At 41.1% G+C, this 14,947-nt stretch overlaps 1 protein-coding gene across 2 annotated transcripts in view; it reads left to right on the forward strand.

Annotated features, from left to right (window-relative positions):
• The window catches only part of LOC127646162 (NT-3 growth factor receptor-like), a 207,528-nt gene that overhangs the window by 168,285 nt on the left and 24,296 nt on the right, over positions 1-14,947 (forward strand). For both annotated transcript variants that reach the window (XM_052129637.1, XM_052129644.1), the window contains one exon: positions 133-321. In XM_052129637.1, the coding sequence (XP_051985597.1) occupies positions 133-321 (189 nt within the window). The remainder of the gene's footprint in view (positions 1-132; positions 322-14,947) is intronic.

Here is a 14,947-nt window from a genome sequence, read left to right on the forward strand (position 1 = left end):
ATCATCCTAAAAACATGGCTTTTATGGCGCAAGATGTTGAAAGCCATTGCGAGGCAACGCAACCAATGTAAAACTCCTTAAAAGCGTTCATGTGTACATAGACCAACTAAAATCTTTGTGTTTGTTCTGCAGGCCCTGTGGCAGTCATCAGCGGGGAGGAAGACTCTGCAAGTCCTCTTCATCATGTCAACCATGGCATTGTCACCCCCTGCTCTCTCGATGCAGGACCTGATGCTGTTGTCATTGGCATGAGTCGCATTCCTGTCATTGAGAACCCACAGTACTTTCGACATGGACACAACTGTAACAAGCCCACCACCTGTGAGTGCACCTCTTAATACTTGAATTTTAATTTGGCTGTTGGTCCTAAAATTTCAGTTATTTAAACATGAAATCATAAAGATTAAATCTTTTTGTAAAATGTATAATGTACAGTAAAATAGAACAACACATCACCAAACTGTGGGCATACATCATCAGTTATTTAGGCATTACTTTAGACTACTGTTTTAAATACTCTAAAATCTTGCCAATAATGAATGCAGTAATTTAATGCCGTTCATGTTCATGTTTGTGTAAAAAAGGTTTATGTCAACAATATCCATTGGGTATAACCAGAGACTATTTAGCAGAGACGAGCCACTTCTGTTAAAATAATTGGGAGAAACAGTAATGCTCAACCAAGGAGCTCTAAGGGCCGAACCTTCAATGGATGTAGAAAGGAAGTCCCACCTTACAAGTAAAAGAGCCATCCATTCCATTATCCATTACCATTGGGATACATCGGACTTGGAAGCTCTTGAGGGGGAACTTGACTTCCAGCCTCCACACACTGGTCCAAAAGCCTCCTCAAAAGTGCATGCCAATGGTGTTTCAGGAAGGAAGTAGTCCTCCACAATCCACAAACTTGCATTCACGTTTGGCACATTGTGGTCTGGAATGCCCACTTTTCACGATCCAATCAATATTCTCAATTGTGTTAAATATTCTCAATCAATAATATCAATTCCTAATATAATATTTTTGAATAATCAATATTTCTCATATTTCTTTCTTATAATAAAATTTTCTCTCTGAATATCCTATTTCACTCAGAAACACGTCACATTACGGAAGTAAAATGGGTTGTGAAGGCTGTTTAATGTTGAATTAATGTGAATTTTTATATGATAAAACGATTACTTTTTCAACACGGTTGCAACATGAATATTTAAAAAAAGTGACATTTGTTTTGTTTTTTTTTTGAAGAACAATTCACGTGTTTGTGAGAGGTGTCTGGCTCTTGACCTTTTCCCTAGCATGCAGGTTATGATCATTATTTATTACAGTATATGGGTCACCATGAAGAGTTTGTTTGAGTAAGCACAATGCACTCTACTGTTAAAATAGATGACTTTTTGGAAATCCATATAACTTGCACGTGTTGTAGAGTGCACAGGCACAAATGCCAACCCCATTGTTTGTTTAAATGGTGCTTCTTGGTCATGAGCATATACACAGAGCTCCTGCTAATATTTATGTGGTGGCCGAAGTGTTTAACATTGACAATTACTTCTCTGAAGCAAATGGTGGGTCTTAGTTTAAACCTTTAATGTAATTAATTAGACTAAATGTGGTAATCACTTCACAAAATAATTGTATTTTGACCAAAAGGTTCAAAGGGGTGCTGACTGATTTATAGCACATAGTATAGCCAGGGATGGGAGGGTTACTTTTTAAATATATTCCACTACAGATTTCAGAATACATGCTGTAAAATGTAATTTGTAACGTATTCTTTTAGATTACTCAATGTCAGTAACATATTCTAAATACTTTGGATTACTTCTTCAGCACAGTTAGATTTTTTCCACTTGTTTTGACTATAGAAACTCTGCCAGTACAGTAAGACAAATTACACATGTTAAAAATACATTCTCTGAAAAACTTAAATATCTTATGCAGTGTTGTTTCTAAAACAAGATAAATCAAACTGATCTTGTTTTAAGGATTTTTAGATATTTTTACAGGAAATCAATACAAAAGATTATTATCAAGAATACGATTTTTGCCCTAATATCTTACTAGAAAAAATGAAATTATGATCCAACGTGAATTTTCTTGATAAAAAAACATGATCATATCTGGTAACATGTGAATGTAAAATGGCTAGAAATAGCATTTTAGCTTAGCGTAAGGTTTATTTCTTTTTCTTATGCTCCAAACTTACTTCAAACGTACTTCTCTGTCTGCTCGTATGAATGTAACCCATCATAAGAAAGTGTTTCACCACTGTTCAAATGCACTTTGGATCGCATCATTTATATGTATAAATGTTTTCCATCTGAAAGGACCAAATATTAAATTAAACAAATGACAATAAAATGCAAATAAATCTCTTCAGTAATCAAAATACTTTTTAAATGTAACTGAATTCTAATTACCAATGATTTAAATTGTAACTGTAGTGGAATACAGCTACTTATACTTTGTATTTTAAATACATATTCCCATTACATGTATTCCGTTACATCCGCAACACTGAGTATAGCATAGTATATATGGGAACACAGATGTACACACATCAACACTCACACTCTATTTATATTCTAGGCACAAAACCGTGTCTACAGTATTCACTGAGTGCACTGACGGCTAACAAAGGGGAATCCAAAGGCAGAGGACAATCACATTTTGCCCTCGTGAATAAATTAACTCTTTATGAATAATAGATAGCATAAAATCTTTATGCTGTAGATACATAACCATCTTGGCCATACCCAAATCTAATGAGTGTGTGATATTTAAATGACAGTTACTCAAGAGGAGTGCATATATTTTTATTTCTTAGGCTCATAGCAACTAGGAAGCAATTTACACATTAGCCGTAGTGAGTTGAATCATTTAGGCCATCTTTAGACTGCTACAGTGGAGCAGAAACAGCATATGAAGTGGCACTAAGGTGTATCAGACTGTTTAATACTGCTTAGAGGTGGCATTAATATGTTTACACAGCATGAATAATTGTATAAACAATGTTATGAGATTAATGTTTTAAAAGTAATTATGAAAATAGAAAAATACATGAATAAATATATTAAATTATACTTTTATTTGTGAAACAAAAGTATGAAATATATGCTCAATTGTAACAACAACAAAGGTTAACTCTGCGCTGAAGCTGCATTTCATTTACACAGAAATTTCAATAAGCTAAGTGGACTAGGGATGAAGCTTTAATTTTTATTATAATAAAATCCAATTTTACATTAACTACGTTTTTCTAGTTATATAACACCACCAATCCTTTTATATAGGTTACAGGAATGACATAGCAGTTGGCTCACATGTAAGGGCTGAAGATCATTATTCACATTGCAGTATTCCTAATGGAAGTGAATGCAGTTGCTATGATCTGCTGTGTCATCTCACGGGCTAAAAATAAAACATCCTGACTTTTCATGCATCGCAATTATGCATGACAGGTCGCTTGTCGAGAACAGACATGATATGATACCTGCCTCCCAATAAAATTAAATATCAAATTCACAAATAGCACAATTTTAGGGTAATTTCATACAGAGAGTTTACACATATTTATTAATAAACCAAGAAACGGCCATATTCATTTGTTAGTTGATTTTCCTTTTCTGCCATACAGAATGTTGCCACCATTGTTGTATGCCATTGTCTCCAATTCCAGGATTAATCGCATTAAATTATATCACCATAGAAAAAAAACAAAAAAAACATTGCATACATGAAATAGCTAAATTTGTGGGAAATTCAAGCTGCTCATTTTCAGTCTTGTCTCATATGAATGCCCACACTCTTGTGTAGCAAGAGCCAAATTGCAATTATTTTGATGCAAGAGAATGAAAGAATGACCTTCCATTTTAAATAACCTGTCTTAGAGATACAGTTGTGCAAAAGATATCGTATTGACCGATGCATGATCACTCTGTTGTTATTTTGTCTTAAAGCACAGCAATTGTTTCATCATTCTCCTGCAATATCCCTCCATTTCTCCTGCTTCATCAGATTAGCGACAATCACTACAGATATTTGCATCCAGCAGTGAACGTATTTTCCTTTAGGGACATTAGGAAAATAGATGTCCATGCAGATGTCTCCTGTGTACATCATTGTTCTGGACACAATTACTTAGATTGCATTGTTTCAAGGTAACATTTGATGACAAGCTGAATATATCAGACTCAAGAGTGAGAGGACAAAGGCATCCATCCAGAAAAAGGGCATTTTAAATGAATGCAGGCTAGGTGTAATGGAGCTCTGGACGTGCAAACCTTCGCAGAGATTCTGATGTAACCACTCCTATTGTTACTGCTCATAATTGCACTATATCCCATCCAACCTCATTTGAAGTTCAAAGTAGGTGGACACAAACACAAACCGGGTGCTTGATCAACAACTGATCACCAGTACCTGTGAAGGGAGTATTTTTATGGATTTTGAATTAAGGGCAAACAGCATACATACAATTTCTAAACACAGATAAAGAGTTTCAACTGCCTGCAGGGGCGCAATAATGCGCAGGCTTGTACGGGCTGAAGCTCAGGGGCCTACAGCTCCCATGGGGCCCAGCAGGAGTAGTGTGTTTAAATACGTTCGGCAGTAGACAGGGTTGTTAATATGGTGACAGTGTACAAGTCGTTCAACAACTTGAAGGGGGCCTCAGCGGACCAGTTAACCCATGGGCCCAGAGGTATCTTAAATCCCCCTGCCTGCCTGTGTGTCCTTTCTTATTTCAGCCATTGTGGGATGTTACAGGCTTGGTCAGGGTGAGGAATAAATGAATGATAGTGAGTCCTGGGATATCAGCTTTTAATTCAAAGGCATTCCACAACAGGATGTGGGTAAATAGACTGTGAGGAGCACCAAGCTTAGTGGTTGGGTGGGAAGCTGAATGTTAAGGTAACCCATCCCGCACTTTTACAGCAGGTGCACATGTAATTGTTAGCACAGAGGACGGAATAAACCCAGTAGACACTTAATGGCAGAGCAAGTGAATATAAATGAGGTTTTGGAGACGACGGTGGGCTCCTGAGCCTTGACTTGACCTGCTTCTGCTTCAGTCTGCTTGAGTGTCTGAGCTTTAATAATGATGACAGTTGCACTGGATATTGGCTGTTTGCCACTGCCTCAAATGCATCTGCCTCTGATCAATAAGATGTGTTGTCCTGAAATTGAATCATGGCAAAGTGTTATACTGAATAAAATACTGTATTTAGCCTCATGCAACCCCGAGTCCACATGTGTGGACGTTGTATTTTGGCATACGCATAATTTAAATGAATTAAAACCGACTGAATACTGTTCTCAAGAGTCTACACTGACATTTAAGGCTTAAACTTCTGCTGCACTGCATCACGTGATTCAACAGCGTGATGTCGATTTCCGTAAAGCGCTTCTGCGTGTGCAGCGCCAACAAAATTGCCTCTTGTAAGAAAGCTCTTTACATTTTTTTTATTATTGTAACCTGTTTACATGTAAAGAGTAGCGTCTCTACTTTCATTTGATGTGGCACTTTAAAAATCCATTCATTTTTCACACGTCAGTTCGCTGATAAAGACGATGTCCATATATGTAGAAAATGGGGCCACATTCCCTCAAAAGTTGAAAAACCATGTTAGTTATTTTTGAATAATTTAAATATAATATAATATAATATAACTATAAAACATCTGTTGGTCAATTTGTTTCATTTTAATATACATTTTGTTAAATTTATTATATTATCCCTGAACAATGTTTTTTTCATTAACATTAGTAAATGCATTCCTATATATTTACTGTGCATTTTTACATTGAGAATAAACGGATTCATGCAAAAGCAGAAAAATATTGCTTTCACATGCTTTATATGTAGTTAGAATGGCAATTAGGTGAATTTTGAACTGTTCTGAGACCAGTGGAGACAGACAGCACAAAAGGGAGCAAGGGTGCATCCTAGCTTTCTATGCAGTCAAAAGCATTCACTCCTAAACTCTAACTAAATGTTCAGTTTCAGGTTGCAGATGTTGTTTGGACAATGACAATCAATCATAGATTAGAATTTTAGAATGCAACATTTTATTTTAACATAGCTGACAGTGATTTGGTGATGATGGCCGTTACTTTTAATCAGAATTATTTATTCAGCTTTATAGAAAATCAGCTGTAACGTATATAACGTCCCAAACAAATAAATAACCAACACTCCTGGACATATATTAAACTATTTGATGAAACAAATCAGACTTATATAACTTAGTATTACTTAAAATTTCACAAATTAGTCCCACTGTCCACATATATCCACAAATTCAGAATTTTATATATATATATATATATATATATATATATATATATATATATATATATATATATATATACATTTCATTTGGTGGTGCAGAAATTACATACAGTGCCTCAACTTTAATGCATACTTTGTTATTTCGTTTAGATAATCAAGTGTTCTAAATTGAAACAAGGGCATGCAAAGAAAAATGCAATTATGTGGAAATGTATCCCTTCTCTGGCTTTCATTATGTTCTGGAGCACAGAATAAGTCTCAAAAAATTTAATAAGGATATTATTTACCTAGTTTATAGTTAAAAGTTCATAAGTTCATAAATCTTCATTTTGTTCCGATTATTATTGTGATTTTGGTTGGACAATAAACTGCATCTGAGATTTAGTTAATTTGATTCTATTGTTGCTTCTGAATTGTTTTAACATTTAAAAATTATCGTCCGAATAATCGGTTATCCTCCTTTTCCAACACACCTGCAAATTTCACTATCGGTCGACCTCTACTATTAATGTCTACAATATATTCTCTTTCATATGAAGCATTGGGAAGTCTAGTTGGGAATTCCAGTAAATCAGTTTGTTCAGCTGGTAAATTTCAAAGAATCAATAAAGCTTAAATAAAATTAATTCAGATTTTACTATCAGTATTTTACTAATGCTGAAATACTTAGTCCTTGTGGAGATATCCCTGCTCACCATTTAATGTGTTCACATTTTTATAAAAATATTTTGTTAAATGGTGCTGTTCATCAGTACGTTTTCGACTTTGAATTATCGTCATACCCTGTCTACACCTGACATGAGGGGCACGTCGCGTCAAATGCAATAAAACTCATTATAATCAATGATGCTGTCTACACCAGTAAACGGGGGTTCCGTTCCTTTTTGTGCTCCACACGGTGGCGCTACTACTGACAATAACACAAATAAAAGGTTTAGAACATTCTTGTCGGCGCATCCAGTGTAGACAGCCTCAAGCCCAGTGTAGGACGTGTCAGTGTTTTTTTTTTTCTACTTTTTTTTTTATTTCATTTTTATCATGTAATACAGTGTTAACAATAATTGTGATGTATTTATGCCCTTTTCAGGGGTTCTGCTATGTTCTCTGGACAAAAATATTTTCCCTTAATATCAGATTGAGGCAAGTTGTCATTTGTTTTAAATGTTATAAATATATATAGACTGTATATACACTTTGTGTGTGTAAATATATATATATATATATATATATATATATATATATATATATACTGTATAGAAATGTAATTTCTTGGTCAAAACAATGGTTTTATATGTTTGCTGTTTCATTATATTTTTGGGGGGTTTTATTGTTTTGTTTTGTTATGTGTGTGTGTGTGTTTTTGTAATTTTCTACTATTTCAATTTAGCTGAAAAGCCTATAATAAGCTATTTAATAGCAGGTTTGATTGTGACAGCCTACCTCATATCATTTGATAACATGCCTCCTATGGTTAAATTTGTTAGAAATTAATTTTTTTATTATTTTTTTTTTTTGTCCTGGACAATGTTCAAAAGCTTTTTTTTTTTGTAGCCAAGACTTTCTAAAGAAATTTCAAACAATTAAAAAAATACACCCTGTGAAATATTAAATGGACTAAAAGTGTGACAAACAGCCCTAATCTCCACTAAATATATGAATTCACAATATCTGTGTGTGTGGCTTCACCATAGCAACTGCAGGTCAAGCCTACCGAGAGCAGACTTCACATTAAACAGAAACAGTATTTCACATTAAACATATCAGCCATCTATGATTATGTACATATGTGTGCATATGTTAAATCATTGATATTTGTGGACATGTAGACACAAATACACCTTTTCTTTTTACAATTAACACAATTTATCTGGCAATGACATGCAAGTGTCTGTATTCTTCACCTTTATAAATGAAGTGCAGGGTCTCAGTATAGATTTACTAATATTTATTGCAATTAAAGGTTGTTACAGGTGTTGTATGGAGCATATGATTTGCAGAGGTGGGTAGAGTAGCCAAAAACTGTACTCAAGTAAAAGCACAATTACATAAATAAATAATTATTCAAGTGGAAGTAAAAGTACTAACATAAATAATTACTTCAGTAAGAGTAAGAAAGTATCCAATTAAAAGAGTACTTAAGTAGTGAGTAACTCGTTACTTTCACAAATGACATTATAGATGTTAACTCCCCTATATTCCATTACATAATACACATTGAACATGTTTTATAGAATTATTATTATTAATGGAAATCCTGTCATTATTCATCATCATGTTGTTCCAAACCTGTATGACTTTCTTTCTTCCATGCAACACAAAGTAGATATGAGACAGGATGTTTGCCTGAATGTTCCTCTATATTTTGAAAGTGAATGGTGACTAAACATTCTGTCTAACATATTTTGTGTTCCACATAATACAAAGGGTCACACTGGTTTGGAACATCGTGAGGGTAGGGAAATGATGACAGAATATTAAATTATGGCTGAGCTATCACTTTAAAGAGATAGTTTACCCTAAAATTAAAATTCTCTCATCATTTACTGACCATCATGCCATCCCAGGTGTGTATGACTTCCTTTCTTCTGCAGAACACAGTTTAAGATTTTAGAAGAATATTTTAGCTCTGTAGGCCAAATTTTTGATGCTCCAAAAATCACATAAAGGCAGCATAAAAGTTATCCATAAGATTCCAGTAGTTAAATCCATATCATCCATATGATGTGTGGGTGAGAACCAGGTCAATATTTGTAATTTTTTGCTAGATATGCAGAGAAGAATGTGAATCGCCAAACAAGAAAAGAATGTGAAGGTGATCTGTTTCTCATCCACACTTAACACATCACTTCTGAAGATATTGATTTATCCACTTGAGTCATATGGATTTCTTTTATGCTGACTTATCTGATTTTGTTTAGCTTTAAAATGTTGCCACCCGTTCACCTGCATTGTATGGACCTACAGAGCTGAGAAATTCTTCTTAATATGAGTTCAGCAGATAAAAGAATGTCATACACTGGGGTGGCATGAGGGTGAATAAATAATGAGAACAAAAAAAAAATTGGTGAACTATCCCTTTAAGGGCTCTTGTCAGATCTGGATAAATCTGTCAATAAGAAGAGATGTTTGGAAACATTTCTAGTAATTATTACGTTGAAAACGTGAATGAAAAACATTTGATGTAAACTCGACGAAGGTTAATTGCCCACAATCCACCACAGGGAAGACATGCCCATTGTGAGTTTTCTTTCATGCGGAATATATTAAATTACTTTTTGACAAATCATTACTTGATTAAAATAACATGATAACATATAGAGAGACAAAAAACATACAGGTACATTTTAAAATGTACTCTTTATTTGATAAAAATGTGTTTAGTCTTTATATTAACACATTATATATTAGCAATGACAAAGAGAATGAATATTTATTGTATTAATATATTATTTAATAAGAATAACAAGTAAGGCCCAAGTATTTTAAAAGTGCATATGGGACGTTGTTTCTGCGACAGCCCCAGAGCTCCAACCCTTGGTTTATTCCTCAGCGTCCAAATTCACTTCGTTCACTTACTGCTGAGATATAGTGCACTAACTGCCATTCGCTATATAGGAAATTTTGGACACAGCTACTCTCTTTGCCAAATGATCGCCCGCACATCTCTCAAGCAAGGGGTGTCTAGCGCCCCTCACTGTAGACACGCAGAAATGCTGTCTGTTCACGCTCCATTTGTCAATCACATGAACGGCAGAGCAAAAGGCATTTACACTTAACTTGGATGTTTACATGGACTTATACAGTTAATATGCCCGAAGTAGCTGCAATAGTTTCAAGTAAATGCGTAAATACTGCTCATGACATGCGGGATGTGGGACAAAGCGCACTGATATATTGCTGCACTGATTTAAAAAGTATAAAAAAGTAAATTAGTAAATGTAATGCATTACTACCCACCTCTGATGATTTGTAGCCAGAAGAGTCTCATTTTTGTGGGAGAACATTTCAAGCTAATTTAAATTCACACAAATAATTGGAAATGACAATGGACAGGTCCCAGGTGAATTTTGAACAGATGGTGAAAAGAGAACTTTTACAATTGACTCTCATTTGCATCACACTTGTTTTGTTTTATAAAAGAGAACTCGGAGGAGACAAAAATATGCAGAAAACATCCAGCTGTGACTATGAGCAGCAATTCAAGGACACCATCTGCACAAGAACTGACATTTTACACAATGCGAATAACTCATGATTGAAGCCTTTATTTACACTTTTACATTTATGCGATAACGCATGCACCACAGAAGCATATCGTCACTCATTTCAATTGGCTCTAATTTCTGAGCATTTTTTTGCCACCTGTTCCTAAGGGACATAGTCTTTCGCCGTGATGTTATTTGGATAATTGTGTGCCTGGACCATTCTTATCATTGTTTGGGAAAAAAGAAGTTGAAGCGGGTCACTGACTCGAAGTTGTGTCGATGAGTTGACACTAGGGGTTTATTCTTGGGAGCCCAGACATCTCTGATCTTTGAGAAAAGGCCAATGGACCAGATGGACAACACAGCAACAATTGCTTATATCAACTGCCAAGGTGGCCTACACTCTCGTCGAATGTCACAACACGCCCGTCGTCTTCTCCTCTGGAGTCAGCGGTGGCTCAAGTCGTTGCGAGCCTCTCACATCCCGGGCCACCCCAACAGCACAGCAGATGCGCTGTCGCGGCAGGTTACGCACAGGGGAGAGTGGAGACTCCACCCTCATGTGGTCCAGCTGATCTGGAGTCGATTCGGCCAAGCTCAGGTAGACCTGTTTGCTTCCCCAGAATCCTCCCACTGCCCACTTTAGTACTCTCTGTCTGAGGCTCAAATGTCCTGGCACACAACTGGCCCCTGGGGCTAAGAAAATATGCGTTCCCCCCAGTGAGCCTACTTGCACAGATGTTGTGCAAAGTCAGGGAGGACGAGGAGCAGATCCTCTTAGTGGACCCTTACTGGCCCTCCCGGACTTGGTTCTCAGACCTCATGCTCCTCATGACAGCCCCAAGGCAAATTCCCCTGAGCAAATTCCCCTTCTTTCTCAGGGACAGGGCACCATCTGGCACCTGCTACCGGACCTCTGGAATCTCCATGTCTGGCCCCTGGACGGGACCTGCAGTGGTAGACATGATCACTCAGGCCCCCAGCTGAACGATTTGGTCTTTTTTTGTGGGGGAGAACAATAGAGAAAATCTACGGCTGGGCCAGCCAGTTCTGCGCAGTTAGCCGCTTCCCAAGGTGTAGGGGACTGCTTTATGCCTGCCAATGTGTTGGGGTAGTTACGCAGCAGTTGCTGCGCTGGCTACGAGGCACAAAGACTTCTGCCCGTGTTACACCGCCAGTCTGCGTAACTCAGTTCAGCTCTTGTGCCGTTTTCCATTGGGACCCCTAGTGTCAACTCATCGACACAACGTCGAGTGAGTGACAGATAGGGAACATCATGGTTACTGATGTAACGTCTAGGTTACGTATGTAACCTCCGTTCCCTGATGGAAGGAACGAGACGTTGTGTCTGAGAAGCAACACTAGGGGTCTCTCTTGAGCGCCGATATTCACCTCTGAACTATGAAAAAAGGCCAATGAGAGTTGGCAACCAGTATTTGCATGTCCCGCCCCCGGACATACGGGTATTTAAGCGGCGCAAATTCGGGAGTTCATTCAGGATTTTTCTGAGGAGCTGGAAATGGTCCGGCCACAACAGTGGCTCGGCTCAGCGACGTGGCAGGGGAGACACAACGTCGCGTTCCCTCCATCAGGGAACGGAGGTTACAAATGTAACCTAGACATTCCCCTTCTGTCACTCTCTCCACGTTGTGTCAGAGAAGCGACACTAGGGGTCCACTTAAAAAAGCGCCACACGCTGAGCCGTGTACGTGAACTGCTGATACAGGAGCGAGCGTGTATTCTTACGTGCAGGACGACCAACTGTATCAGGCTGCACGTACCCTTCCCCAATGCCGCATTTATGCCATCAGGATTCCTTATCGTTACCCTGGAAGGGGGAACAAGGTGCTGGTCGCCAACCTGGGAACGGGCCAAGCCTGGCCGGGCCTCTTTTCTCTCTATGTTTCTCGCATAGAGCAACTTAGGCCGGGGCCCTTACACGCATTGAGGGAAGGGGGTCTTAGCCCTTATTCAGGGCGGAGAAGACCCTGCGGAGGCCACGCCTACCCGAGAGGGGAGGCAAGTTTAAGTGGCAAACCCATCAGAGGCCTGACTTAGGGCTTCTGTGGAAAAGTCGGTGCGGTGGTGGATCCAGCCTATAGAGGGGGGAACATACAGCACGGCAACCGAGGCAACCGTGACTGCCTAAGGGAAGCACGGGAGTCCACTTGCCAGAGGGGACAGAACCGTGGCGTTACACACGGGGAGTCCGAAGGAGGCCTTACCTGTGGAGCACCTATACCAGTGCAGGGTAGCTTGCGGTACCCGCAGTGGCTTGGGTCGGCGAGTTCCTCCGCTGAACTGCGACCCACGAGGGCTAGGGAGGAATCAACCAGTGTCCCAAACCTGAGATCTCCTGGGAATGAAGGCGACTGTTTCCCTGGTTAGGGGGAAGGGCGCTAGATGCAAGCGATTCACCCGGTCAGATCGTGGGCGTGCCACCGAGTTCTACGGGCTCCATACCTGAGAGAACACGGGACGATACTGACTCAACTCAGAGATTGTAGAATCTCGCAAAAGTGTTAGGTGTTGTCCAGCCCGCTGCTCTACAAATGTCTGCTAGGGCAGTGCCCCTAGCCAGTGCCTATGAGGATGCAACACTCCTGGTGGAGTGGGCTCGGACCCGCAAAGGGGGGGGCACGGCCTGGGTGTGATAAGCCAGGGAAATGGCGTCGACAACCCAGTGGGCGAGTCTCTGCTTGGAGACAGCATTCCCTTTCTGCTGTCCCCCAAAGCAGACGAAGAGCTGCTCAGAGCGTCTAGTGCTCTGTGTGCGGTCCAGGTAGATACGTAAGGCACGTACTGGACACAGCAGTGAAAGGGCTGGATCTGCCTCCTCCCGGGGCAGCGCTTGCAGGTTCACTACCTGATCCCTGAAGGGTGTGGTAGGAACCTTGGGCCCATAGCCTGGTCGCGGTCTTAGGATCACGAAAGTGTCTGCCGGACCGAACTCCAGGCAAGCGTCGCTAACAGAGAACGCATGCAGGTCCCCGACCCTCTTGATGGAAGCGAGCGCGATCAGCAGGGTGGTCTTGAGAGAGAGGGCCTGAGTCCAACTGAGTCAAGCGGCTCGAAGGGGGGTCTCTGGAGTCCCGTAAAGACGACTGAGAGATCCCAGGAGGGGAACAGGTTAGGCCGGGAGGGAGCTAGTCTCCGGGCACCTTTTAGGAACCTGATGATTAAGTCGTGCTTACCAAGAGACTTTCCGTCTACCGTGTCAAGGTGGGCCGCGATAGCGGCGACATACACCTTGAGGGTGGAGGGGGACAGCCTCCTCTCCAGCCTCTCCTGAAGAAACACGAGCACTGACATAACTGCGCACTTCTGCGGGTCTTCGGCTCGGGCAGAACACCAATCCGCGAACAGACGCCACTTTAGGGCGTAAAGATGCCTGGTAGAGGGGGCTCTGGCTTGATTGATTACATCTACGACGGCAGATGGTAGACCGGCTAGATCTTCCCGCGATCCCGGCCCAGGGGCCAGACGTGGAGGTTCTAGAGGTCTGGGTGCGGGTGCCAGAGCGTGCCCCGCCCCTGAGAAAGAAGGTCCTTCCTCAGGGGAATTCGCCAGGGAGGGGCTGTCGTGAGGAGCGTGAGGTCCGAAAGCCAAGCCCGGGTAGGCCAGTAGGGGGCTACCAGAATGACTTGCTCCTCGTCCTCCCTGACCTTGCATAGCACCTGTGCAAGAAGGCTCACTGGGGGAAATGCGTACTTGCGCAGCCTCGTGGGCCAGCTGTGTGCCAGCGCATCTGCCCCAAGGGGAGCCTCTGTCCGGGCATACCAGAGCGGGCAGTGGGAGGTTTCTTGGGAGGCAAACAGGTCTACCTGGGCCTTGCCGAACCGGTCCCAAATCAGCTGGACCGACTGGGGTGGAGTCTCCACTCTCGCCGGGCAAGCCTTGTCTTGACAGCGCGTCCGCCATCACATTGAGGTTGCCGGGGATGTGAGTGGCGCGCAGTGACTCCAGTCGCTGCTGACTCCATAGGAGGAGACGACGGGCGAGCTGTGACATGTGGAGGGAGCGTACTCCGCCTAGGCGGTTTATGTAGGCTACGACCGTGGTGCTGTCTGTCCTGACTAAGACGTGTTTGTGCCGAATTAACGGAAAAAACTTCTGCAGGGCCAGAAAAACAGCCAGCAGCTCTAGGCAGTTGATGTGCCAGTGCAGCAGGCCTCGGTTCCACCGGCCTGCAGCTGCGCGCCCGTTGCACACGGCGCCCCAACCCAATTTGGAGGCGTCGGTCGTGACCAGAACGCGTCGGGACACCTGCTGCAAGGGTACTCCAGCCCTTAGAAAGCAAAGGTCTGTCCAGGGTTTGAAGGTCTGGCAGCAGGCAGAGGTAACTTTTACGTTGTGCGTGCCGCGGTGCCACGCTCGTCTCGGGACTCGAGTCCGGAGCCAGTGCTAAAGTGGTCTCATATGCATCAACCCCAGCGTCGCGGCTGCC

This window comes from Xyrauchen texanus, chromosome 1 (assembly GCF_025860055.1).
Source record: "Xyrauchen texanus isolate HMW12.3.18 chromosome 1, RBS_HiC_50CHRs, whole genome shotgun sequence".
NCBI classification, from domain to species: Eukaryota; Metazoa; Chordata; class Actinopteri; order Cypriniformes; family Catostomidae; genus Xyrauchen; species Xyrauchen texanus.